General features: G+C 36.2%; 6 protein-coding genes across 7 annotated transcripts in view; 2 read left to right on the plus strand and 4 right to left on the minus strand.

The window, feature by feature from the left end:
- The window catches only part of LOC125225575 (patj homolog), a 33,726-nt gene extending 30,766 nt beyond the window's left edge, over window positions 1-2,960 (minus strand). Inside the window, exons 1-5 of one of the 2 annotated variants that reach the window (XM_048129340.1) lie at window positions 2,863-2,960; window positions 2,629-2,737; window positions 2,447-2,554; window positions 1,738-1,894; window positions 840-1,009 (exon numbers count right to left, since the gene is read on the minus strand). In XM_048129340.1, the coding sequence (XP_047985297.1) occupies window positions 840-1,009; window positions 1,738-1,894; window positions 2,447-2,536 (417 nt within the window). In that variant the 5' untranslated portion in view covers window positions 2,537-2,554; window positions 2,629-2,737; window positions 2,863-2,960. Of the gene's footprint in view, window positions 1-839; window positions 1,010-1,737; window positions 1,895-2,446; window positions 2,555-2,628 lie in introns of both variants that reach the window. The other variant, XM_048129341.1, reaches the window with a different exon arrangement.
- A 110-nt stretch (window positions 2,961-3,070) lies between these two features.
- On the plus strand, window positions 3,071-6,003 carry LOC125225577 (E3 ubiquitin-protein ligase RNF4-like). Its single transcript, XM_048129344.1, has 2 exons — window positions 3,071-3,563; window positions 4,567-6,003. Exons 1-2 carry the CDS (start codon window positions 3,339-3,341, stop codon window positions 4,825-4,827), a joined length of 486 nt encoding a protein of 161 aa, XP_047985301.1. The 5' UTR covers window positions 3,071-3,338; the 3' UTR covers window positions 4,828-6,003.
- Window positions 6,004-6,036: 33 nt separating this feature from the next.
- On the minus strand, window positions 6,037-9,836 carry LOC125225576 (zinc finger protein 532-like). Its single transcript, XM_048129343.1, has 3 exons — window positions 9,730-9,836; window positions 9,153-9,294; window positions 6,037-8,134 (listed from the first exon to the last, which is right to left on the minus strand). The coding sequence occupies exons 2-3, from the start codon at window positions 9,281-9,283 to the stop codon at window positions 6,313-6,315; spliced, it is 1,953 nt and encodes a 650-aa protein (XP_047985300.1). The 5' UTR covers window positions 9,284-9,294; window positions 9,730-9,836; the 3' UTR covers window positions 6,037-6,312.
- A 1,418-nt stretch (window positions 9,837-11,254) lies between these two features.
- On the minus strand, window positions 11,255-12,939 carry LOC125225458 (cartilage-associated protein-like). The gene has a single exon (XM_048129193.1). The coding sequence runs from the start codon at window positions 12,827-12,829 to the stop codon at window positions 11,672-11,674; it is 1,158 nt and encodes a 385-aa protein (XP_047985150.1). The 5' UTR covers window positions 12,830-12,939; the 3' UTR covers window positions 11,255-11,671.
- Window positions 12,940-15,815: 2,876 nt separating this feature from the next.
- On the minus strand, window positions 15,816-16,268 carry LOC125225211 (PAXIP1-associated glutamate-rich protein 1A-like). Its single transcript, XM_048128812.1, has one exon. The coding sequence runs from the start codon at window positions 16,266-16,268 to the stop codon at window positions 15,816-15,818; it is 453 nt and encodes a 150-aa protein (XP_047984769.1).
- Window positions 16,269-17,437: 1,169 nt separating this feature from the next.
- On the plus strand, window positions 17,438-25,377 carry LOC125225586 (cilia- and flagella-associated protein 161-like). Its single transcript, XM_048129354.1, has 8 exons — window positions 17,438-17,594; window positions 18,222-18,311; window positions 20,307-20,379; window positions 21,580-21,733; window positions 22,046-22,130; window positions 23,245-23,403; window positions 23,884-23,973; window positions 25,219-25,377. The coding sequence occupies exons 1-8, from the start codon at window positions 17,538-17,540 to the stop codon at window positions 25,321-25,323; spliced, it is 813 nt and encodes a 270-aa protein (XP_047985311.1). The 5' UTR covers window positions 17,438-17,537; the 3' UTR covers window positions 25,324-25,377.
- Window positions 25,378-25,699: the final 322 nt, after the last annotated feature.

The raw sequence follows: 25,699 nt of genomic DNA on the forward strand, positions 1-25,699 counted from the left end.
AATTAATAGCTTATGAGACACAATGAGGTATCCAGATTTCAAACTGCTTTTATAAAGACTTGAAATCAGCTGCCTGGTGTTGCCAGACTATAAAAAGTAGACGTTTTAAGGGTAACAGTCATAGGGATGACCGCCTCCGGCACGAAAAACGAGCGCTGCTCTCATTATAATGTAAGGTTTTGAATAAGGTAAGTATTTAATAAGCGTTTTATTGGTAGGTAAAACGCTGTCATTTGTTGGCGTGATTAATATACATATTGGTACCAAATTTCAGCTTTCTAGTGCTTACGGTTACTGAGATTATCCGCGGACGGACGGACGGACGGACGGACGGACGGACGGACGGACGGACGGACGGACGGACGGACAGACAGACATGGCGAAACTATAAGGGTTCCTAGTTGACTACGGAACCCTAAAAAGTAGTCTGAGAAGATTGTAGTACAGGATATACGAATTATAAATTTACCTGTTTTAGTATTCAAAATTGTCCAAATTTTACAAATAAGATCGACTAGTTCAGCTCTATACGTGAGTTTTTCTAAACGTGCATTAGAGAAAAATTCATAATTAATTTAGTGAGTTAGTTTTCAAAAATCCAGTCTTATAAAAATCAAGATAATAAGATGCTCTAACTGAAACTTGAATTAAATAAATCTATTGGATAACGAAAAGTGTAGTATTTCACCGACTAAAACTATCAATTTTACATTCTTTTCATGTTTTTTAAAGCATCCTTAAGTAGTTCACTGATCAGGATAACAGAGTCAGTTAACGACTTTTGTATGATAAATTTTCTATGTTTTAATCCAAATTATCAAATTCAGAAAATATAGTACCTGTTTAGGAGACATGTTAGAGTCAATAGAAGCAGAGTCCAGCCCCAGCACTCGTTCATTGTCCGAGCTCGAGCCGAAGTCGAGGCAGTGCGGCGGAGACACCTGCGGGACCCGCTGCTCTTCCTCGCCCTCCGCGCCGTACAAGTTCCGAGCTTGGAGAGCTAGTTCACCTGCACATAAGATATCATCTATATAAAACCACCTTAGTATTTACTTGTACCTTTTGAAAGCAGCTCATGTTAAAATTAATGCTTCATGGAAGTCAAACATCACAAAACAAATGTTGGCCCAATCCACTTGAATGGTCTCGTGTAGTCAGTAGTGACTCTGCTTGCTAAATCGATGGACCTGTGTTTGAATCCCTGTAAGGGCATTTATTACTCATACTCATACTCATTTATTTATAATATTGTTACATATTACACGTCACAATTGATTTAGGTACATAGTTATTATATGGTATATTAAAATTAAAATTATTATAATAGTATTCGTAGTTTGGTATATTAGTATGATGAACTCAGATATTTGTTCCTGAGACATGGAAGTTTTCTATGTTTATAAGTATGTATATCATCATCTATCACCCATAGTTCAATCTTTACTTAGTTTGGGGCTAGATTGATCTGTGTAAGTGGTCCCCACAATATTTTTATTTATTATATTATATTAATTGCCTGTCAAAATTTTGCTAAGGCAAAAAGTTTTTAGTAAATAATTGTCAAAATGTGCTAGCAAATATTTGTGAACTCTAATATTAATTTCTCTCTTCATAATGAAAACTATATGTAGCAACATTATTTATTGTGTATAGCTAAGAATGTTCTCAACGACCAGACAATCACCTACTTTACATCCGGTTACCAAACAGCATGTATACCTAAAACTATTTGATTACCTGCAGGAGTAATGTCAAAGTCACCGGGCAGAATTGAGGGATGGTGAGCCACTTGCGTAGCCAGCATGCCAACAGAATCTTGAAGAGTAGCTATGCTCTTCAGGATTGGGCTCTCTAGCAAGCTAATCAACATGTTCAGGTCATCATTGGTAGCAGCCTAAAAGTAAACAAGAAATTAGACTTAAAATATTGGCTATAACTATAAAATTAGTTAACAATCTTGACATTGCAATTGACCATACTGTAGAGGGAGAAATAAATTGAATATATAAATATTACAAATAAAATGTTCACAACAGTTTCAGAATATTGCTGCTGATTTTTTTATATATCTGACACAAAAATGGGTTAAATAACATCTGAAATATGACAATTTCACTAGACTTAGTATAGACTAGAAGTGAGATGTAAAAATAGCATTAAGTGAACTGGGGACAAGATGATTAACAACAACAATGAATCTACAATCTACTTATGACCATTTTAGAATAAGGATTTACTACTATCAGGGTCAAATAACAAATGAAAAAATGGTCCTAGTCTGCCCACTGCTAACCTACTTTGTGGTCCTTAGAGTTGTTTGTATTACACACTATATTAAATATGAATTTTACATTAAGGAACTTCAGGCAAAGTGGCTTTATGATGTTTCAGTGGTTTTAAATAAGTACCAATATCACATAGTTGAACTACAATAGTGAATTTGTACCTTCAGTTTCGGGTCATCACTTTGATCGACAGCAGCTTTCACACTTTCCAGTTGCTGAAGAGCATTGGACAAATTTACACCAAGATGCATCCTGGATACTTATTGTACCTGCAATACAAATGTTTTAAGTTTACGGCAATACAATAGGTAACACAAACACTGCAATGTTTATCGTAACTTACTTATGAATCACAAACAGTACGCTCACTACACCATTAAATGTCTGGAATGTACACTTCTGAAATCTTGTAACTATACAACACTGATAGTCCGCTTGAACTAGCTACACACCTGAAAGAGCAATATTAATAGTACGAACAAATAATCTAGATTGATATGTGTTTATAACATAAAATAATTTCGTTTGGAACCAGAAAAACTGGATAATATTATAAATACAAAGTAAATGTATGCACCCTTTCTATACAATGTAAATTTGACAGTGACACTGACTGTGACTGTCACTGACTAAACTGTTTTTTTTTCTTGGCCTGGCTACAAGGCCCAAGGCCAAACACAAAAATAAAACTAAACTGACACGACACGACTTGTGTCTCAAGCAGTCTCATGTTGGTCCACCGACCATGTTCGATGAAATGACGTTGTTGGTTCTGACAGCTGTCACCATAGATATACTCTTCACTCTACGCCATTTATTTCATTGTTTTGGTTTCCTGTCTGAACAAAACTAAATTTATTTAAAAAATAAACTCTTCATAAAAGTGCTAAACAGAAACGAGTTTTACTACTGAAAGAATATATAAAAATTCTAGCGAGCAATTGAAGTTACCGCTTGTGACAATATTTACCAAATAGGCACCTTAACTTTCCTCCACGAGAGGACACAGTTTTAGAAATCTCATTGGGAGTTAGGAATCCTCAAATAACAACTATGGCTAATAACGACGAAAGTGTCATAGACTTAACAGAATGCTCCTTCACTTTAGCTGACCATTGTCGTTTGAACAACGTGGTTATCAATTTAGACACGGACGATTCCTTCCGCCAAGAGAATACGAACAGAACAACCAAAAGACGCAAGAGACGGTATTCCAGAACGAGGGCAAGCAATCATCTAGAACCACCTGTTCTAGATCTATGTACGCCTGATTCCAAGGTAACCATGACATTTAGATTACATACCAACTCCAACTCCTCAGGGTACGTAGCCGAATGGCACAAACGCTCGTAGATATATATCCCTATCGCTCTTGCGTATTAGCGCGACAGACCCAGACTACCTTTTGCGTTCGTTTCGCAAAGCAGAAATGCCATTCGGCTACGGCACCTGATATTGCAGCTATCCATGGACCCGTTTGCTTTTTAAAAAGTAACTTATTTCTCACCATAGTGCGAATGGAAAGAAAAAAATTCCAGTCCATCCATCCAATAAGCTTGATTAGTTATATGCCAGCCTTGGGAAAATTACATACATACATACATGGGTGAATCAACTTTTTCTTGCTTTTTGCAAGAATTACCCTTACTTATTATTAGGTCTACTTTTGTGATTTTTAACGTTACCATCGTGAATAAAGATCCTTATTTCACGTATACCAATTAGTGAAAAATTTAAAAACGATTCATTTTTAATTAAAACAATATGTGACCCAGTGGAAGAGACACTTTTTTCATACAAAAGTGAGGGACAGCTACGTCCACTGGGCCACTGCTCGAAACAAAGTTATAAAATAGGAAATCCTATAATTACATGTTGTATTGCGTAGCTAGTATATTTGTCTTTAATATAATAAGTATACATTAATTAGACTAAATCCCAATTAAATTTTCTGAAAACATGTAGTCGAAGTATGCGAAATTTTGCTGGCAAAGAAAAGTTGATTCACCCACATACAACATACAATCACGCCTGTATCCCATAAAGGGGTAGGCAGAACACATGAAACTACTAAAGCTTCAGTGCCACTCTTGGCAAATAAGGGGTTGAAAGAAAACCTAAAAAAAAAAAAATAGAAAATTACCTAGTTAGAAAATATTCCACATGAAGAGAAATTTCCATGCTTATAGAATTTTGTGGGGCATGGCATATCACTATGCTTGTTATATTAAAATTGAGTTGTACTGTATAGTTTACCTATCTTACTTTACTTGCCTTTCAGAATAAAAAGTCTACAAAATCCAAGAATGAATCCCCAAAAGCAGTTGTTACGGATGAAACTCCAGAGAAAAAAGCTAAACAGTCCCTAGGTACCTGTCCTATATGCTTTGAAGACTTCTGCGGTCAAGCTCTTGCTTCAACTAAGTGTGGTCACGTATTTTGTTTATCATGTATTAAAACTGCCCTAAAGTCTAAACCACAGTGCCCAACATGTCGTACCACATTGAGAGGAAAATCTAACTACCATCCTATTTTCCTATAAATAGTTTTAAACACTCTTCTAAGTAAATACTAGAAAATTCAAAGAAGTAATAATATTTTATTTTTACCTGCATATCAGTATTTTTTCCTACAACCTATGCATTTCGCCAGACCATATACTAAGCAGAATAGTTAGTTGGATTTCATTTAAAACTGAACAACTTAATATAATATGTTTATATAAAAAAAACTATGAAAGCTAAGTCCATAGATTATTTCTGAAATAAAGTTGAAGAAAACAAAACAAATGCAATACTTTACTAATTTAACATAATCTTAATGCCAAGTATTTACTAGAACTGTGAGTGTTGTGAAGTTATTTTTTTTTATTAATTTACAGTGCAGCTTGTTCGGTAAATTTAGTGTAGTTTGCTAAGAGACTGTTCGATTAAAAAAGACCCTCCTAATCTGTTAATTAAGGCTGGTCCTTAGAAGACTTGTGTACGAAAGTCTGCCGATCTTGGAGTTGACAGACTGACTGAAAACTAAATTTTTTACAGCTTTTAAAAATATTATTTCGATGTACTATTGTTCAATTTTATTGTGATTTAGCCAATGTGTAATTTTTAATGTAAAAGTCATTAGTTTTTGTCCTAAGTTATGTTACCCCATCAATGCAAGTGTTATTTAAATGTAGAATTACTCAAAAGTCTGACAGGGCTATCAAAATCGCTGCCAACTTAGTTTGGTCTAATTCCATCCACTAATATTTATAAATATAAATACTTTTTATGTGGTGAATATTTTGTAACATTTGATTTTTTATTTTTTTTATTGCATGTTTGGTAGCTGTTTGTAAGTACTATTGATTTGCCTATTAGTTGTAAAATATCTTAATGTGTAAAATGTACTGTGTCCACTGTTTTATTTAAATTCATAATATGTAAGTTATCTTAATATGTGACAACATCTCAATTAAAATGTGTGCACATAATCTTAGAATAAATTTGCGGATCACTATTCTAGTGCTCTGCCAACTGAGCCTCCAAGACACCTTTTAGGCGTCGAATCTTTTGTCATATAGGTCATAACTCATAACCATAATATCCAATGGTATGTGTAGTCATGTAAATTATTTATTTCACACAATGTTCCATAAGGCTTGACTGCATGACATTAAATAATTGTGTCCAGTGTCTAGTTAAAAACTTCTTAATTAAAACTATATGAAAATGTCTGATCATACTTTTATTCTATTTTTTGTCCGTACATCGATACATAAATGACTTAAAATGAAACGACTAATCAATTGCTGTATACACATTTAATTAACAAACTAAAATTTCAGTCTCAAAGTGCATAAAATACCTAACCAATAGGTCCACACAGGGCGAGGCCGCTCGCGAGGCAATGTGCTTGCGCGACATATGTTGTAGATGTTCCTCAGCCAAAGTAGTGCCACGCACTGTGTGGACCCGGCTAACTAACAATACTTATATCTAGGTACCTATATCTAAAACACATAGTCGGCTAGCGATGTATATTTTTAAGGACTATTATTCTTTGCAGATGAATTCTTCTTCAAAAAGGCCATACCGTGAACTCTGAAATGCTTTTGTAACTCATCTGAATCGTCGAATTGATCTCGACATATTTGGCATTGGTTTTCACGCAGTGGTTCTTCGACTTTAGCTACATCCGTAGTAAAATTATTCTTCAACAGGGCGTCAGGGTTGTAGCATTGTTTTGAAAGTATATACTCGTTAACATCGGATATACCATGCTCTAATAACAAATGGGTGGTAAAGGAGGGTTTAACTACGAAGCATTGTCCGCATTCCATGCACTGGTACGCCATGTTCGAATCTCTGTGACTTGTCAAGTGCTCTTCCAGTTGTTGTTTGTCCTGGGCTTCGTGTCCACATTTTTTACAAGCCAATGGATTATTACTGGAGAACGAAGCATGATCACTAGACTGCCCAGCGGTCTTTTGATTTTTGCTGTCGTTTGGTCTTCTCATTTTTTTCAAAATTTCTCGGAAACGTTTTCTAGCTTCCCTCCTTTGCTTTCTTTTGAATTTCTTAACGTTAATTTTTGGTATAACTAGAGATGCATCCAAACAGACATGTTCTTTATGATCAGCTGCAAAATGAGCCTTAATATCATCCCAATTTTCCAATATATCTTTCTTACACAAATAACATTTGATGGTGGTTTCTGCTGGTATGGTAAATTCTGGTTCCGTGATGACTTGCTTACTAGAGGTCGATGCTGAACATTTAAAAGGGCACTCGTTCGGCAGAGTGGATATTTGTTCATATTTACATTTGTAAGTGAAGCTTCTTGTACACTTGTCACACCTTTTTACTACACGATAAACCAAGCCCGGTTTATCAAGTTTTGGAGTAGTGACAGGCGTCGTTGCTAAGTTGGCTGTAAACTTTCCAGTTTGACCGTGGTTGTTATAATAATGCTGCAATAAACTGCGCACTTCCCTGAACACTTGACCACAAGCCCAGCAGGGATAAACAAAAGCAGAATTAGTGATATGACCCCTCAAATGATTATCCATTTGATTGTTTAGTACTAATCTTCCGGGGCACATTTCACATTGAAAGAAGATTAAAGCTTTAGCTTCAATAGGATGGCTTTGCAAATGTTTAGCTATAGTGGCTTCATTGAAACACGCTACAACACACACAGGGCATTTGAACACCCTCTTTATGTGGTTACTCCTCATGTGCGATTTGTATTCATTTGGATGAAATAGGTAACATTGCGGAAGAGGGCACTTGTACCTAGCAGTGGCTCGCATCATCCGGAATCCTTCGCAGTCATGAGTGTATGGATATTGTATCATCTTCTTTGATAAGGGAACCCCACATTCTGGACAAATAAACGGCCCATTACCGGAGTGGAGACGTAAGTGTGCTTTCAGCCCACAAGTAGTTGGTAGAGCAAAGAGACATACTGGACATGCATGTACTTTATTAGTATATTGCATAAAATGCTTTGCTCTATCTTTGTTTACATGTGTTTTAACTGTCACGTTCAAATTACATTCCAAACATGTAAATGTACTCGGGGTTTTGGGTGTAATTTGCTGCTGATGGATTTCTTTCTGGTTGGTATTTTCTATAGGTATGCCATGTTTTGCTGCTAGATTATCAAAGTAGCTTGCTGGCAATGGATCTACTTTCAAATCGCTGACGTTGATTGTAGCAGTTTTAAAGGCATGTGACCGAATGTGAGAGAGGAGTTTGCATCTGTTGTTGAAGGTTTTCGGCTGATTGCAGTATCTGCACATGTAGGTGATCACAACAGATTGTCGGTTAATATGGTATTCAAAGCTTGATTTGAAGAGAAATCTGAAACAATATATATAACTTAAAACGGAAAATAAACAATATTCACCATAAAATTTTATCTAACGTCAGGTACAGTCTCCATCAGATGTATAGGGGTGGTCAAGGTGCTCACAAATATCCGAACACGCCACTATTTGTTAAAGCGATAAGGCGTGTTCAGGTATTTTCGCGCGTCATAGCCGTTTAGATATATTTGATGGCGTTGGCGACTGTACAAGAAGCTATATGCCATCTATTGGCCTATATCGGAAACTTGACAGTACGAATCAAAAACCATGCCAGTGCTGCCCTCTACAGTTCATGCACTGTCACTGGCCACATGCCGTTCCCAGGAAAATTTTCCCTAAGTAGAGAATATTTCCTATGAAGGAAATTTCCTTCTATAATATTGCTTGAGGAATCTTCACGAGAACGACTCATAACGGAGTAACTAACTGTCCATATAAAAAGACACTTATTAATAAATAGATACCTAAATAGATGAATATATTTTTAAAATAATTTATCAAAACGTTAAGCTTTATTTCACCATACATTACGTTGTTATATTATATTATATGTAGGTATATCAAGGGGGGCTCTGTTTTTTAAGGTGTTAGTGATTATAATCCATAATAATATCATAAATGAGAAAGTGTGTGTGTCTGTTTGTTTGTCCGTCTTTCACGGCAAAACGGACCGACGAATTAACGTGATTTTTAAGTGGAGATAGTTGAAGAAATGGAGAGTGACATAGGCTACTTTTGTCTCTTTCGAACGCGAGCGAAGCCGCGGGCAAAAGCTAGTAAGTGATAAATTCAATTACAAATTCCTTATTAAAGTAGGTGCTAGTAAAATATAAGATGGCTTGACTGAGCAATTTAAGGTTGATGGAATTATTTTTTCATCACATCTGTGAAACAAAAACAAACATGGACAATTGGACACTAAACCAAGACTTGGTTAGCATAATAAGGTTTATTCATAATCTAGATGATTTCTTGTAACATATAGCAAAAACGTTGAGGAAACATTTTACCTGTCCCCGCAGTCAATGCATGGGTATGTTTTGTACCCTGCTGTAGGTACAGGAATGACATAGTTGGGCAGCGCCTTAGTAAATAGAAGATTCTTTATGCTGAGTCTGTCATTAACTACATCAGAAGCCATGATGACCAACGCTGCAAAAGATAGAAAATATTTATTGATTCTAAGTCCTATAATATTTATTTATTTATTTATTTATTATTTAAGTAGGTAGATAGATTTTTTTTATTACAGATAAATGTAAAATTCTAAAACCATGACTATTTAATTTATACCATTTCATCTTAGAACTTAATGTCAATTTAGTATAATTAATATTATGAATAATATATTTTTCATTAATTCATGAAAATCATGAAGCAATAAAATCACAATAAAAAAATAATTTATTTATATTTTTGTTAACATATTGTGTTCTTTAAAGATATTTACACATAATATTTTTTGCTGGGATGGCAACACTGTTAGCTAAAAATGTTGTAATCATTTGGGCTGCTACGGAGTTGCTCTATAATTCGATATGAATATCAGGCCATGAACAGCAGTAGGTACAGTTAAACAACACTTACTCAATAATATCCCATGATACAAGTTGTAAACGTGGATAATTTTAGTTGTATTACATCGATATTCACAGACCTCCCGTGATCAGGTTTGACAGACATGTGAATGAATGAGCCACGAATGAACTAAATGAGCGGCTCTGTGATTGGATGGAAAATTACGCCATCTAGCACAGAACTTCAAATTTCACGATAGTCTTGCCACACTCAAATATTATGGCCCCTGTACACACATGGCCAACAGCTCCACCAACCCTTTGTGAAAGCCCTTGGCCAAGATTAGAGCCGCTGTTTACACATTGGCGAACCAATCACTTGGCATTGGCTCTTCATGAAAGATGGACGTGGAATGGAAAAATCTAGGAAATTCTAGATCATAGACATTGACAGAAAAATTTGATTAAAAAATAATAACCCCGTAGTAAAATTAAATTATTTGAAATATTAACAATTTTTTTAATATTATGATAAGAACATTTATCTTTTTTAGGAAATACATTAAACATTTGCAAGGTTATTTTATTTCCTAAAATCTACACTATTATTGACATAGATAAACTTATTATTTTCGTAAATATTTCACTACCGTCCTCTCTGACGGCTGACGACCAACTGAATGAAGCGCCAATGTGTAAACGCAGTTGGCCATTGGCGCCAAGATCCTTTGATGTGTGGACAAAAAACCGACACGAATCGGTTGGCCGGCAAGCGCTAGCGCCAACTGCCAACTTACGGCCAAGTAGCCCTCTACACACATGGCCAAGGGGGTTGGTGGAGCTGTTGGCCATGTGTGTACAGCGGCCTTTACAATAGTGTTACCAATTTAGTAACAAAAATTAATGGGTATCTTATGAACACTTATGAATTACTGTAATTGGTGTTATTTTAATGTCAAAAGTAACTAAACTAAAGTCATAGGTATTTTTTTATAATTATTTAGACGACTTCAACACTTTAAACTACGACGCTCTGCGCACTTTAATATTAGCGGAATTCTTCAACGTTTTCATTGTTTCGTCTTCACAGCTCGTTGAACGTGGTCACGAAACGCAGTTTCTAATGATAATTTTAATCATTATTTTACATTGCTAGATTTGCTAATGCTAAAAATATAGTAGGTAATCTTCAAACATACGGTAACCGAACCATCTGTCAATTTGCCTGTATCGCTCTTGCGCACCTATTCAAATGACAAAGATGCAGATAGTTTTCAATCTTGGACGCTGGCAGTGAAGGCCGTATTATGAAAGCTTGTATATGTTTAGGTTACTTGTCGCATTCAGCTCATTTGAATTCGATTTCTGGCAAGACATTTGGATTCCATACATTTCACGTCTCTTCTCTCTCTGCACAGTTTGGCGAGCAAGGTTTGGTGTGGTAAAGGCCGCTAAACCTCTAAACTCTCCGATCTCTATTTCCTCCCTTTCTAAGCTGTTTGACTCTCTGGTGTCTTTAAGTTGCCCTAAGTATGTAGGGTAACTTTTAAATTTCAAACAAAAATAATGAAAACAACACACTTATAAAATATCTTTGGCATTTATTGCAAATATGGCACTGTTATAATAAGTATTAATTCTATTATTTTTAAGAAGTTATATAGAAGTTATACATGTTGGTATAAAAATAAAAAAATATACTTAATTATACCTAAAGTTAAAATAGATTTTACAAAATAGATGGACATTTTAGTCTTACTTAATATTAATTTACATTAAGTTTGTAAATTATGTTAAAGGCATAAATATCATGGTATACTAAGATATAAATTGAATCAGAACTGTACATTATTACAGTAGGTACATACATTATTATCAGTAGGTATAAGATAAGTAGGAACTAGGAACAACAGTTATTTATAAAAAGTTTGATAACCTAATATGTATATGGCACAGACTCAGATAAATCTAAATAGCAAAACTGGTAAAAAAATATCATAAACAAATTCACATTAGAGAGTAAAAACAACATTATTATGATAGAATATAGAATGGCAATAAATATATCTAGAACTCCTCAGAATGTGCATTGGTATTAAAGTATTTGTTTGATGAAAGTGGGACAAAACTTCTTTTTCATAAAAATCATTTTTTAAGTAATAAACAATATCAGGCCTTGCATTGAATGCATTTTTATCAATGAAAGAAGAATAAAGTTCCCTGTTATGGAGCATATCTTCATCAGTTGGCATTATGGATAGGTAACTAGCTACAGCCACAGCAGCTTCTTCAAACTTGTCCGCATGATAATAGGATATCTGCAGAAAATTCAAAGTATCAGCTAGGAATTCAATACCCGATTTAAAACCAAGTATTGAGAGTTTGTTTTGACATTGTTGTCTGCATTGTAACAGAGATAGCATGTTGTTTGACACAGAAATGGCAAATTCTGGAGACCATTCTTGCTCCGGTAGGTGCTCACATGCTACACGGCAACCCATTTCCCAGGACAAGTAATCTGCTATAACTTCTTCCATGGCCATAATTGTTTCGCCCCATTTTTTCTGTTCATAAGACTCCAACCCGACTTTGTGCAAGACTTCAAAATCTTCACTTTCCATGTCAACCACTTCATTCAGGCTTACTTCAGGCAATCCAACATAGAACTTCATATTATTCTTCATCACATCATCAGTCTGATGAGCTTGATAATATGTGTAGGCGGCTGATGCCGCTTTCTGCAGCGCATTCATTTGGAAGTAACAAACATGTAAGTATCCATAAGGCTTACGTGATCGAAAATCTTCTAATATATTATCTTTGACTATACTGTTTATCCGAACTGCTTCCAATTCTTTATCTCTGCAGTTTATTAAACAATATCTCTCATTTAAAAATGATTCGAAAATTCTTAATTCATTAAAGTTTGGTTCTATTTGTGAGTGTTTTGCTTGAGTCTTGCATTTCACGCCACAATTTATAAATATAGAATTGTAAAGTTTATACAAATGTAAAGATTCTTCAAACTTTGATATGCACTCGCTCCATCTTTCGCCAGTATACGCTTGCACGCCTTTTAAATAGATTTTCTCAATTGATAATAGCGATTTACAATTGCACGAAGTAAACAATACCAAAATAATCAAATATTTTAAAGTGTGAGGATCCATTTTACATTTAATATCCACAAGGCACGGTTATTAATTTTCGGTAATTTATCTTTAAACACTAATTTTATTTAAAGTTTTCTATTGAGTTTAAGAATTTAAGCCATTGGCGAACTGTACTGTTCATGAGTTCATTGACCTGATCTGACATTAAATTGAATGTTGCAACACCTAAAAACACAATAATATTTTTTAAGAAAAGAAAAAACTTACTATCGAAACTAAGCTTTACTGATAAAGAAATAAAGTGAATTTTATTTAGGAGGGCTTTCGTTTTAAAAATAGTGAAATCGCAACCGAGCGCTCGATCATACCGTGTGTGGTATCAAATTAAAGGGCTTTGCGAGTAGTTTATAAATATATATAACATTATAGGACTTTTTCTACTTGGTCTAACAAAATATGAGAAAATGTCCAAAAGTGGTAATAATTGTACCGGTGAAGGCTCGTTTTCAAAAAATTGGCAAAAATCAATAATAGCAATTTATAATCACTAAGGCATAACAGCAATTTAAGTAAACGTTGCAGATTAATTTAGTACAAAACTTACTTCGATGTGATGTAGATTTTCAAAGAAATTGTCACTTAATTTTAGGTAATTTCTGAAAAAAATTGAATTCGCCTTAGGCTAGTTTACTCTCTTTCAAAAACTTAAATTAAAAATCTAGTTTGAAATGATTGTGGTACAGGATATACGAATTATAAATTTACCGGTTTTAATATTCAAAATTGTCCAAATTTTACAAATAAGATCGACTGATTCAGCTCTATACGTGCGTTTTTCTAAACGTGCATTAGATAAAAAATCATAATTAATTTAGTGAGTTAGTTTTTAAAAATCCAGTCTTATAAAAATCAAGATAATAAGATGCTCTAACTGGAACTTGAATTAAATAAATCTACTGGATAACGGAAAGTGTAGTATTTCACCGACTAAAACTATCAATTTTGCATTCTTTTGACGTTTTTTTTGAAAGCAGCCTTAGCAAAACTCTATTGACTAGCTTGGGGGCTAATACTATTATTATACTCTTTGGGCTAATTAAATCCACGCGTTGCCACGAGCTGGACGTTGCGCCTGAGCTGTAGTCTTTTTCTGTTTCAAGAGATTTTCATTTCCGTTCATATTTGTATGAGCTAGATATGGGTTATTTGTCTGAGTATTTATAGATGCCTGCCTATATTATGTATTTATAGATGGTGCCTGTGTGGTGACGGGTTAAGAATTTCACCACCCCCTTTCTTCCCGTGGGTGTCGTAGAAGGCGACTATGGGATAATAGGGTTAAATTGTGGTGTAGGCGAGAGGCTGGCAACCTGTCACTGCAATGCCACAGTTTCGTTTTCTTTTAACCCCTTATTTGCCAAGAGTGGCCCTGAAGCTTTAGTAGTTTCATGTGCTCTGCCTACCCCTTTATGGGATACAGGCGTGATTGTATGTTGTATGTATTTATAGATATAAAATAAAATTAATTATATTCGTACAAGCCTAATAGGTAAGGAAAAAAAATTGGCCACTGCATAGGAAAGGAAAGACAAGTCCCATATTGGTTTTAGATTTAATTTTTTAGGGACTAATTTATTTATCAGACTGAAATTGATAGGTACGCTATAATTTCGTTCCCCTGGCTTTTAAACCAAAGAGAGCAGACAGTGTCCAGTGACCTTCAAACTTAGATACTACCTTTTACTTTTAACCTTTTGGATTATTACTTATTTCTACTATTAAAGTGAGGTTTGAGGTGATTTTTAGCTTTCTGGTGGAGTTTTCCATACTTACCTATGTAGCTTTCTGCACTATAACAAATATTTTTTATTAAGGTCCTTTGACGGCAAATAAATTGCTTGATTACCTACATTCTCTAAAATATTGTTTATGTTATCATCATTGGCCTCAAAGTCTATAACAGACTATACAAGCAGTGTCAAGTGGGGCGACAACGTTTTTCATGGCTATAGTAATGTAAGCCAATACGGGAGCGACAAACACGACCACAACTTGGGCAGGTGAAGTTTATGTTATTCAGGTGAAATAAAAAGGACCATTCCCACTTTGCATAGTGACTCTTGAGGTCATAATAAACAAGATTTGTCAAGGACCAGTGCTCAAATCGCAAAAAAAAATTTGGCTGTTTCATTATTTCGACTGTCATGATGCCGCTCCTTTCTATGGAACAGGCAATTTTTTTTTCGCGATTTCAGCATTGGCCCCATAATAAAACTTGTCCATTATGTCCTCAAAATTCATTATGCAAAGTTTGAATGGTCCTTTTTATTTCACCCTGCATATGAAAAATAATTAATACATCATTTTTTAAATTAAATTTTTCTAAGCTAAGACAAAATAATAACTATTTTAAGATTAGTAATTTCGTATTTATTTTAAGTCTTGTTATTACACAACTCTACAGTCTTACATCAATTATAATTACCTAACCACACATTCCTAGTATTTACTTGTATTTTTATGATTAAAGTAGGTTCTTCTATGACTACACTACTGTGCTTTATAACTAAATGCTGGATTAAAAGGTTAAAAGTGACTGCTTCAGTGAATATGTCTGATCTGAATTCTTAAATACCTTAGGTATCTACCCTTAAGAATGCATCTTTATGAATGATCTGACACTTATTTAAATTATCCCAATGCTTCAAACATAAATGTTTTATTTTTCCTTTTCTGTTGTGTTCTGTATGCAGACTCTTGCTGAAATTAAAATTAACAAGTCCTGACTGTCCATTACTTGTTCTTCTTTTAATGCTTGAAAATATTTTCATGCATAAGAGCTTGTTAGCAAAATGTGCACAACAGTTTTTAAACTATTGAAACCAGCCTACATAGGGAAACTACAAACAGTTTGAAAATCATGCCCTAGTAAACAATTTGCTTTATAGCAATTATAGCCCTGCACATAGAAATCAAGTGCTTTTAATCACCATGTTCTACCAGATTTTTATATTTTAGTTTCAGGTTTCACACTTGCACTGGGTCAAGAGGTGCTTGGAGATGAAGTGGGTGTGTTTGCTTGCAATTCCATTTGCTCAATGCGCTTGTGACGAATGAGATTTGACAGGATACCGTCAAATGACGTTGTTTTCTTCTTGGCTGAGCCACGAAGCGTATCTTCTCCCTCCCGTCGCACCCGCAAACGCAGCGAACTCACTTCATCCATAAAATCGAAATCTGACTTCTCTTCCCTTACAGGCGACACAAGAACTTCAGGTTTACTTTCTTTCGTTACAGGCATTGGTGACGGCGCTCGGCGACCTGAACATTTCCATTCTAGCGACAAAGTTCCGCCTTTGTCAATAGTATTGTAAAGTTCTTCTAACTCGTTTGCTTCCACCACCCAGTTTTTTCCAATGTTAGTGCCATGCTTTGAAAGTTCATCGTCTGAACACGGTATGTCCCAATCATCGCCCTGTAGATCGACTTCAGTCATTATTAAAAACAGGTATTACTATATTAAAATTGAAAACATTAATTTGAACAGACAAAATTACAAATAAACAAAACCAGCAAAACCTACAAAACGCCGATCGCTTGGACGTTTGATTTGACATTGACAGTTATTTTTTTTAAGATAATGAATGAACACTAGGACATAGATTCTAGTATTTTAAGCATAATTCATTATGTCTTGTACACACGATGTCGTATCCAACAGCAACACAGCAAGACTAATGACGAACAAATCACACAGGCTGTCGGATGACAAAAAAGCAATAAAAAGGCATTAATATTAATTAATAACTTGGCAGGCTTTCTCACGGCTTTATGGTCGCTGTACACATGGGGCCTACGGTTGGGCCAACCCTTGGAGCACCCCCTTGGCCAAGATAAGAGTCGCTGTTTACACATTGGTGAACCAATCACTTGGCATTGGCCCTTCATAAAAGATGTTAAAGATGGACGTAGAATGGAAAATTTAATTAATGAACAATAACCTCGTGATAGAATTAAATTATCTGAAATATTAACATTTTTTTTTTTGAATATTCTGATAAGCACATTTATCTTTTTTAGGCAATACATTAAACATTTGCAAGGGTATTGTATTTCCTAAAATCAACACTATTATTGGTATAGATAAACTTATTATTTTTTTAAATCTTTCACTACTGTCCTCTCTGACGGCTGACCACAAACTGAATGAGGCGCCAACGTGTGAACGCAGTTGGCCATTGGCGCCAAGATCCTTTGATGTGTGGACAAAAAACCGACACCAGTCGGTTGGCCGGCCAGCGCTGGCGCCAACTGCCAACGTACGGCCAACGAGCCCTCTACACGCTTGGCCAAGGGGTTGGTCGAAGGGTTGGTCCAACCGTTAGCCCCATGTGTACAGCGGCCATTGCAAGCTAAATTTTACGTTAGAGATCATCTAATAGAGTACATTTTATCAAACGGCATTTAATTTTTTCCAAAATTTCTAAAATGAAGCCGTGTATTGTTTGATATGGATCACCTATAGAAAATTTCTTCTCTTTAGATTAAATATTTGTAAGCAAAAGTAGTTAAATTAGAAGTTGTGACAATTAAACTTTTTGCTTTAACGATGACAATAATAATGTCAATCATTCCTTTTCTCATCGTTTTCTCCAAAGTTGAAAGCTTATTGATTTTTTCCTTTATTTTATAGCATTAATTTAGTATATTTTTCTATGTTTAGGTTCTACCTACATACTGTATAATATAGGTTCATGCAGTAGGGATGTACAACAATGGTGTGCTTGTTGGTAATTGGGTTGAAGAACGTCTAAAAAATGAAGTAAGTAATGTTTAACCCGGTCCAAAAAGCCGATACTTTCATGTAGGTACAGTGCGTGGCCAATTTTTATCAAGTAGATATAGGCCGTCAACCAAAGCTTGGCACTGAAAACAGGCGGTAAATTTGAAAAATGTAGGGCTCAGCAGTCAATTGTCTTCCTAAACCTTGACGTTGGTGGAATCACCGAAGAGCCATAACACTTAAAAATTAATTTAAAATGTAGAGGCGATGAAGGTTTAATTCCCATAGAAAAAATGAATTTCGCGCCTTTTTTGCCACGATTTTGTTGACCGTCTATTATTAAAGCATTCAGCAAGTAGGTACATAAGCATCCTGCACGGGAAGCATGGTCGCGCGATAGACGATAAAATATCAGGGTGGCTAGCCGAATGGCACAATCGCTCACGAAACGCTCACGAAACGAAGCGCTAGTAGATATCTATCTCTATCGCGCTTGCGTATTGGCGCGACAGAGCCAGCGGCGTATCGCTTTCGTTTGGCGTCGGAGAAATGCCATTCGGCTACGGGGCCAGGCCGTCCCTATCGCGCTTATCAATAGTGCGATAGGGACATGCTTGACGTGCTGTTTATTGTTTAGGTCTAGTTTTAATATTTCTTAATTACTAGGATGACTTCAAGTTCTTTTTGCGGAAACGGGACAGACGTGAACTGCTGTTGCAAAAAGCACGGACTTTATACAGCAATTTGCTGAAAGAGGTAAATAAAACTCTAATTAATATGCTTTTCACCACACCAACTGATAAAAGCTTACTAACTATTCGAAAACAGATAGAAAAATTGCATTTTATCCACAAGAGTGCAAAGTAATTTCATACAAATTTTAGTCATTTAGTCATTTAGTCATTTATTTATTGCAACCATAGTGTAGTACAGATCTTAACAACTAGGTACATTCAGAGTCATATGGGCCCTGGCAGGGCATTGCAATGTCATACATTATGTTATTGAATTTTACTAATTAGGTATACATGCATAGGTATATTTATTAACAGTTCTAGTATTATACATTCAGTCACATTAGATATTTATAATTTAAGTTATACATCAATTTAATTATAGAAACATATATTGAATTCTCGTTGTCACTTACATCTAACCTATATTTTATGTCAAATTATTATCATTTAAAAAGTCGTTTATTTTGTAATAGGCCTTTTCTGTAAGCAGGTTTTTAAATTTACGTTTGAATAGATGGACTTTTGTCTCAGCTTTTATTCTTTCAGGAATTTTATTATAAATTTTTATAAATCTAACATATGGACTGTTACTGTGCATAGTTAAATTTGATTTTGGTAGGCCTAGTCTATTCTCATGTCGAGTTACCATTCTTCTATAGGGCGCATCTTTAATTTGGCGGAAAAAGTGCATGTTGTCTCTAACGAATATGCCAACCTCCAAAATATAAATGGATGGAAGAGTGAGTAATTTATGCTCTTTGAAATAGGGCTTGCATGTTTCTCCGTGCCACATATTCAAGAGAATGCGCAGGCACCTTTTCTGCAATATAAACAGGTCATCAGCATCTGTGCTTGCTCCCCACAAAATGACTCCGTAGCGGAGCCAGGCATAAGCGTGAGCGTAATATGCTGATAGGGCCGTTTCATAATTTGTATTACTCTTTAAAATTCCGAGCGCATAGGTAAATCTTGTTAATTTTGCCTTTGTGTTTATGATGTGCATTTTCCAATTCAGGTTCGTGTCTATTGTGATACCTAGTAGATTAAAGTGTTCTACTTCTTCTATTTGTCCGTTACTTGATGTTAGGTTAAGGTCTAAAGGATTTTTTTGGTGTGGTCGAAATTGAATAATTTTAGTTTTTTTGAAATTTATTTCTAAATTATGATCCACAAGCCAATTCTCTACTGTCGTGAGTGTGCTTTTTAATTTATCATTACAGTGGCCGCTATCATAACTGTTGAACATCAAAGACACGTCATCCGCAAACATTACGCAGGTTGTGTCTAATGATTTTGGCAGCTCATTTATGTATATCAGAAATAGTTTTTTTAACTTGATGTCTTAAGCTGGCTGGTAGAATTTACCTATAAATGATGATTTTGAATAATAAATATTAAATAAATTGAAGTATTTTATTTATTTTGATGTTTCACAGTTCAAATTTTCATAGTGTTGGTGTGGTGAAAAATTTTGTGTTTCACTCGGTGGCAAAGTTTGTTTAACCACAGAATATATAATAGTACAAGTACAGAAGGCTCACTCCTTTGATGTTCACAAAACGCCGCCATTCTAAATTCTTACCCACATTAACAAACGGACCGCACGCGTGCAGACGACATTGAATTCTATTGCGCCGCGCGAAGGTCGTCGCCACTGAATGGGCCGCGAACTCGCGGCCGCCGGCATGTACTTGTAGCGCGGCGAAAGGATCGCGGAGTGAGCCGCCCCTGGTTTAACCTTCGTGCCTCGATACCCTCGCAACGCTCAAGATTCTCTCGCTCTCTCTCGCTCGCGGTTCAATATTGGAATCTTTCGCTTGCTCGGATATCAATATTGGCACGCGCGGTTAAATAACAACTTTGCCCCCTTGTAAAACAGATAACTATTAATATTCAAGTAATATAATAATTAATGTGATAAACAAAGTTTTTTTTGATAATTGATTTCACATTTTTGGTTGTTCTTGCTTATGTAAAATAAATTAACACATGAACTATTTACTCCGTTTTCCAGAGGCCACTAGCCATCAGTGGAAATTATGCGTTGTATGGATATAATGTCCAGATAATTGCTCCGGATATGCCAGGTAATAAATAGGCTTAGCACTTTTTATGGCATACCGTGGTTCTAAAATCCGTGGAATCGACATATGAAAAAATTTCGAAATCAAAGTCAAAGTCCAACAGTATGATGTCATATTAAATATAAATATTTATACATACTGTCACAACGTTACCTAGTTCATTTTAATCGAACGTAGTTAATTTTAACTAATAATGTTATTTATTTGTAAATTTTATCATAATCCTATATAATAATACCAAAAAATTACTATTAGGATAAAATCAACTACGTTCGATTAAAATGAACTCAGTGACGATGTGACAGTATGTATAAATATTTATATTTAATGTGACATCATACTGTTGGACTTTGACTTTGACTTTGAAAATTTTTCATATGGCGACTCCACGGATTTTAGAACCACGGTATGCCATAAAAAGTCCTAAGCCTAGTAATAAATCTCGGCGGTGCTAATTCTTCAGTTTCTGTGTTAATGTATAAATCCCCTACAAGTAATTTATACTCAAATGAAGTTCACAGAAGACAAAGTACTCTGGAAATCGTACAGACGATTCAGATGCCTACACAATCCCAAGTACTATAATTTATTTATTCATTAAAGCCCTTTAAAGTACCTAAACCATTTAATACTCTTGTATTCTGAGGCAAGGTTTATTGCGGTTCCTTGGACCTCGTGTTTGAGCTGTAACGTCAACAACAATAAGTAGTATTTGTATGCATAGGATATTGGTCCTGCATCATCCGATATCAGATCGGATAATGTGAAAACGCACTTATACTCCTTTTGACTATATAATAAACTACTTTCACTCTTCGTCTCCTTAATTAGCTATTTCTACTGCTGAAGCTGCCACGGTAAAGTTTATTTAGATGGCGTGCGAACTCGCATGCTATTTAAGATGCGAACTATTGAGGTTACAAAAAATTCAGCGCAATCTAATGAAATTTGCATACGAGTTCACGCACCGTGTAAATGGGTATTTATGGTTAGCAGAGCCGGATCTACGGGGAGGCTAGCCGGGGCCCATGCCCTGCCCCTCCGAACTTCGTCAAGTGCAAGAGGCGTCCATTTCGTCATTTTGTTTTGTCTTCCCTCGAAAATAGCTAAATAATCAGTACTGAAGGTTAGACTAGATAGATATACCTACATATATTGGTTGACATATACACAATTTAATTTACAATTACACTTCACACGTAGTGAAGCGTGGCGGCGCGGAGCACTACGGGCTGGCCCTGTCCAGCCAAGTGGGTGCGAGGGAAGTGGACTGTGAGCAGAACATATACGACGGCTGCCTTATGACGCTCAGCCCGCTCACTACGCCATGTTGCCGGAATACTTTCGTCATACTCAGGTATTTTATATTAATTATACATGCATGTGTGATTCCTAATTCTATGTACAGTCAGCTGCAGAGAAAAGTAGACGCCCCCTTTCGTCATACAACATGCATGTGTGATTCCTAATTCTATGTACAGTCAGCTGCAGAGAAAAGTAGACCCCCTTGCATACAAATTTTCTCTGCAGCTGACTGTACAACAAGTTCAAAACTTCAAAGTCATACCCGGGACCAATAATCGGTACAATTTATAAAAAGAAATCGTATAATATTAATGCCTTAGAAATATTTTTAAGTATGAGGGCCTCGTAATCTTTATCTTTACAGCATTGAAGACGAATCCATACGTGGTGAGAAAGTTAATTATGGAGACCAATTTTATTTGAAGGCAGAAAATTACGGAGACCCAGATGTAAGCACCTATTGATCATTTTACTTGTGACTCTGGATAGATAGGTCTTATATTTTCTTAATTAGGTACTAAATGTGTCTGGGAACATTAATAAGATTGGACTGTCTATTTAATAAATGTGTCGCTTAACTTCAAACTCGGGTAAATACATTATATAATCAACATAAGGTTGATTATACATAATCGACCTTAAAGCAGAATGGATTTACCCGAGTTTGAAGCACAAATATAGCTGTACTAGGCGTGATGAGAACCTATTATATAAATTAATATCTGACGGGGTGTATACAGGGTGTTTGGCACATGACCCGACAAAATTGTTTGGGGGGCTAGTTTTATCAGTTCGAAAAGGAATTTCGTCTTTGGAACCATGGTCCTAAGAGCCACGGTTCTGAAGATAGTTCTATAGAGTGATATTCGGAGACCCATATTTTTTTTTTGGTTTGTGTTAAATGCATAATTTGTTTGATAGTCTTACAAATTACAGCATAAAACGAATACTCGTGTCGATTTAAAAATTATCGCCACTCGTTCCGAACTTCCTCTTTTCCGCACTTGTATCGTAATGTACTATAGTTTGTCAAAGGGGCAAAGTTATTGTTTAACCGCACATGCCGATACCTGAGCAAGCGAAAGATTCCATGATTGAACCGCGAGCATAGCGACGAGTGGCTCAGAATGTGGAATCTTGAGCGTTGCGAGGATTTCAAGGCACGAATTTGTATAGTGGGCGAGCAAGTGGCATAGCCAATAAGTTGACGCTGGTAGAGAAGCTTGAGACGGGTAGACACAGACGGAGATGTCTAGGAGAATTTGGCAATAGTTCAAAATTGGAGTTTTAGAAATTTAAAGGAACCTTTGCTTAGATGTACATTCAAGTCGTGCACTCTTGACAGACTGGTTGAGGTCATGTCATGGTCTATTTTTGCGCCACATCAGCAGCTCTGCGATCCGTCGCCAGCATAGCTTTGTTTTTGGTGGAGTTTTTTTTTTTACATTGATGGTAGTTTCTGTGATAGACTTAACAAGGTCTGTCCATCGTGTTGGGGCAAATGGGATATAAAATTTATATCACTAATTGTTACTCATTCAATCGTTCTGTAATAATGTACAGGCGCCGCCGCTCTACGTCAGATACCAGAACTCCATTGTTCCGGAGCCGTCAAACCGGATCCCCATCCGACTGAGCGCCAACCGAGATACCAACTGCCGCTGGACCTCCATACCATTGCTGCCTCGCGACCGTCTTGAAGGCATAGGCAAACCTATTGAGGTTATCTTTATTCAATTAAATAGGAAACGGGACATTTCCGACTAATGTCAGGATCAATTTTAAAACGTTTTGTAATTGATCCCGACGTTTCTGGGACGGCGTCGTCCCGGTGGTATCGGAGAAGACTGGCTAAAGTGCAGGTTGCGGATGCGGCGGTTACGCCGTGGCTTGCGTGAGCGACAGTCGCGCGATGGTCGCGCGACGGCGATGCGACGCATACGAAATCAAACCTTATCGATATGGAAGTATGAGACGCGACGGCGACGCAAGACACGGCGTTACACTCCGTTTACCGTGGAGTATAACAGTCATGAGCACTCGTGTCATACTTGATAAAGAATCACTCATTTTGATTCGAAAAATGTCGCCAATGCGTTATAAGAGACGTGAGTAGGACCGTACTTTGTAATACTTTGAAAATTTAGTTTGACAGATTGGAGCAACTTATATTCACAATCATGTTTGAGGTCACTTTTTCAGACTGGCAAGAAGCTTATCATAAAGAATTGCGTTGCTGATAAGAATTTGAGTGTTATGTACCAAAATTGGATGCAAACTTTCTTTGGGATGGTATGTGGTCATTTATTTATTTTACATTTATAGGTACGAGTACTTAACTGTGATCTGCAGGGAGCGTACTTTTCGTGCCGATGACATCAATTTGACGTCACGCTCCTTATAGGATGATCACAAATTGTTTTATTGTAAATTATTAATCATTAGTCATCAATCATTTTAAGTTATGAATTTCTTTGCATGGTAATGAATGCAAGAAGGATGGTGTGCTTTACGTTAGAGAGGAATTCTCTTTTTCTACGTATTTATTGTAATGTGTTGTTAACAATATTATTTAATTAAATTTATGTATAAAAACAAATCATATAATTTTATTAGCCTGTGTGGTGACGGGTTAAGAATTTCACCACCCCCTTTCTTCCCGTGGGTGTCGTAGAAGGCGACTATGGGATATGGGTTAAATTGTGGCGTAGGCGAGAGGCTGGCAACCTGTCACTGCAACGTCACAGTTTCGTTTTCTTTCAACCCCTTATTTGCCAAGAGTGGCACTGAAGCTTTAGTAGTTTCATGTGTTCTGCTTACCCCTTTATGGGATACAGGCGTGATTGTATGTTGTTATGTTGTTGTTATATAATTTTATTCAAGTTTCACATTTCAAGTAGGTATTATTTATGCCACATGTAAATGGACTACTGTATTTGAAGTAATTTCTCCACGATTAAAATGATTGACGACTATAATGATTAATAATTTACAATAAAACTATTTGGGATCACCCTATATGGAGCGTGACGTCAGATTGATGTCATCGGCATGAAAAGTACGCTCCCTGGTGATCTGATAGCAGAGCTACTTTGGATATCGGCCAGCGTTGGATAGACACTTGGAGAAATCTGCTGAGATGATCGCTCAATGCAAGGGCGGATCCAGCTTCAAAAAAACTAAATCTAAATCGGTTCATCCGTTCGGGAGCTACGATGCCACAGACAGACACACACACAGACAGACAGACGAACAAACAGACAGACAGACAGACAGACAGACAGACAAACAGACAGACACGTCACAACTTATAACGCCCCGTCGTTTTTGCGTCGGGGCTTAAAAAAGAGTTTTTCCACCTATCCTAGACCTCTAGCCTAGATTTTTGTCCCCGAAATCCCACATATAGCAGAGTTCATCGAATTAGTTGTAGCCGTTTCTGAGATACCCGATTTATTATGTGAATTGTTGGTAAACGTATAAGATAAGATGGTATCTAACAGTGTGATTATTAAGATAGCATGTTTATTTTGTTAGGAATGCGGCGTGACGTGTCGGGACTTCATCGACGTCCACAAGCGGTTCACGGCCGAAAACATATTCACGCTAGTGAGCGACGTTGCGACGAAGAAGAAGGAATAGGCGTCCATTTTCTGTTGAATCCGCTACTTTTTAATATTAATAAACGCTTTTGAAAATTTAATATTTGTTATTAGTGAATACTATCAATAACATCCTGTAATTTTGCTTTGGTTAAGTCCTCAAACTTTGGTTATTACCCCTTTGGTTATTTGATATACACGTGACCATGGAAGACCATTCGCTGCTTGGCCGACAACGATCGAAAAAGACTTTAAACGAAATTCAAATTGACGGTTTTTTATGGGATAGGAGGCAAACCAGCAGACAGGTCGCCTGATGGTAAGCGATCACTGCCGCCCATGGATACCCGAAAGACCAGAAGTGTTGGAGGTGCGTTGCCGGAATTTAAGATTGTACGCTCTTTTCTTGAAGGTTT

The sequence above is a fragment of the Leguminivora glycinivorella genome, chromosome 4 (assembly GCF_023078275.1).
Source record: "Leguminivora glycinivorella isolate SPB_JAAS2020 chromosome 4, LegGlyc_1.1, whole genome shotgun sequence".
In the NCBI taxonomy this organism is placed as follows: domain Eukaryota; kingdom Metazoa; phylum Arthropoda; class Insecta; order Lepidoptera; family Tortricidae; genus Leguminivora; species Leguminivora glycinivorella.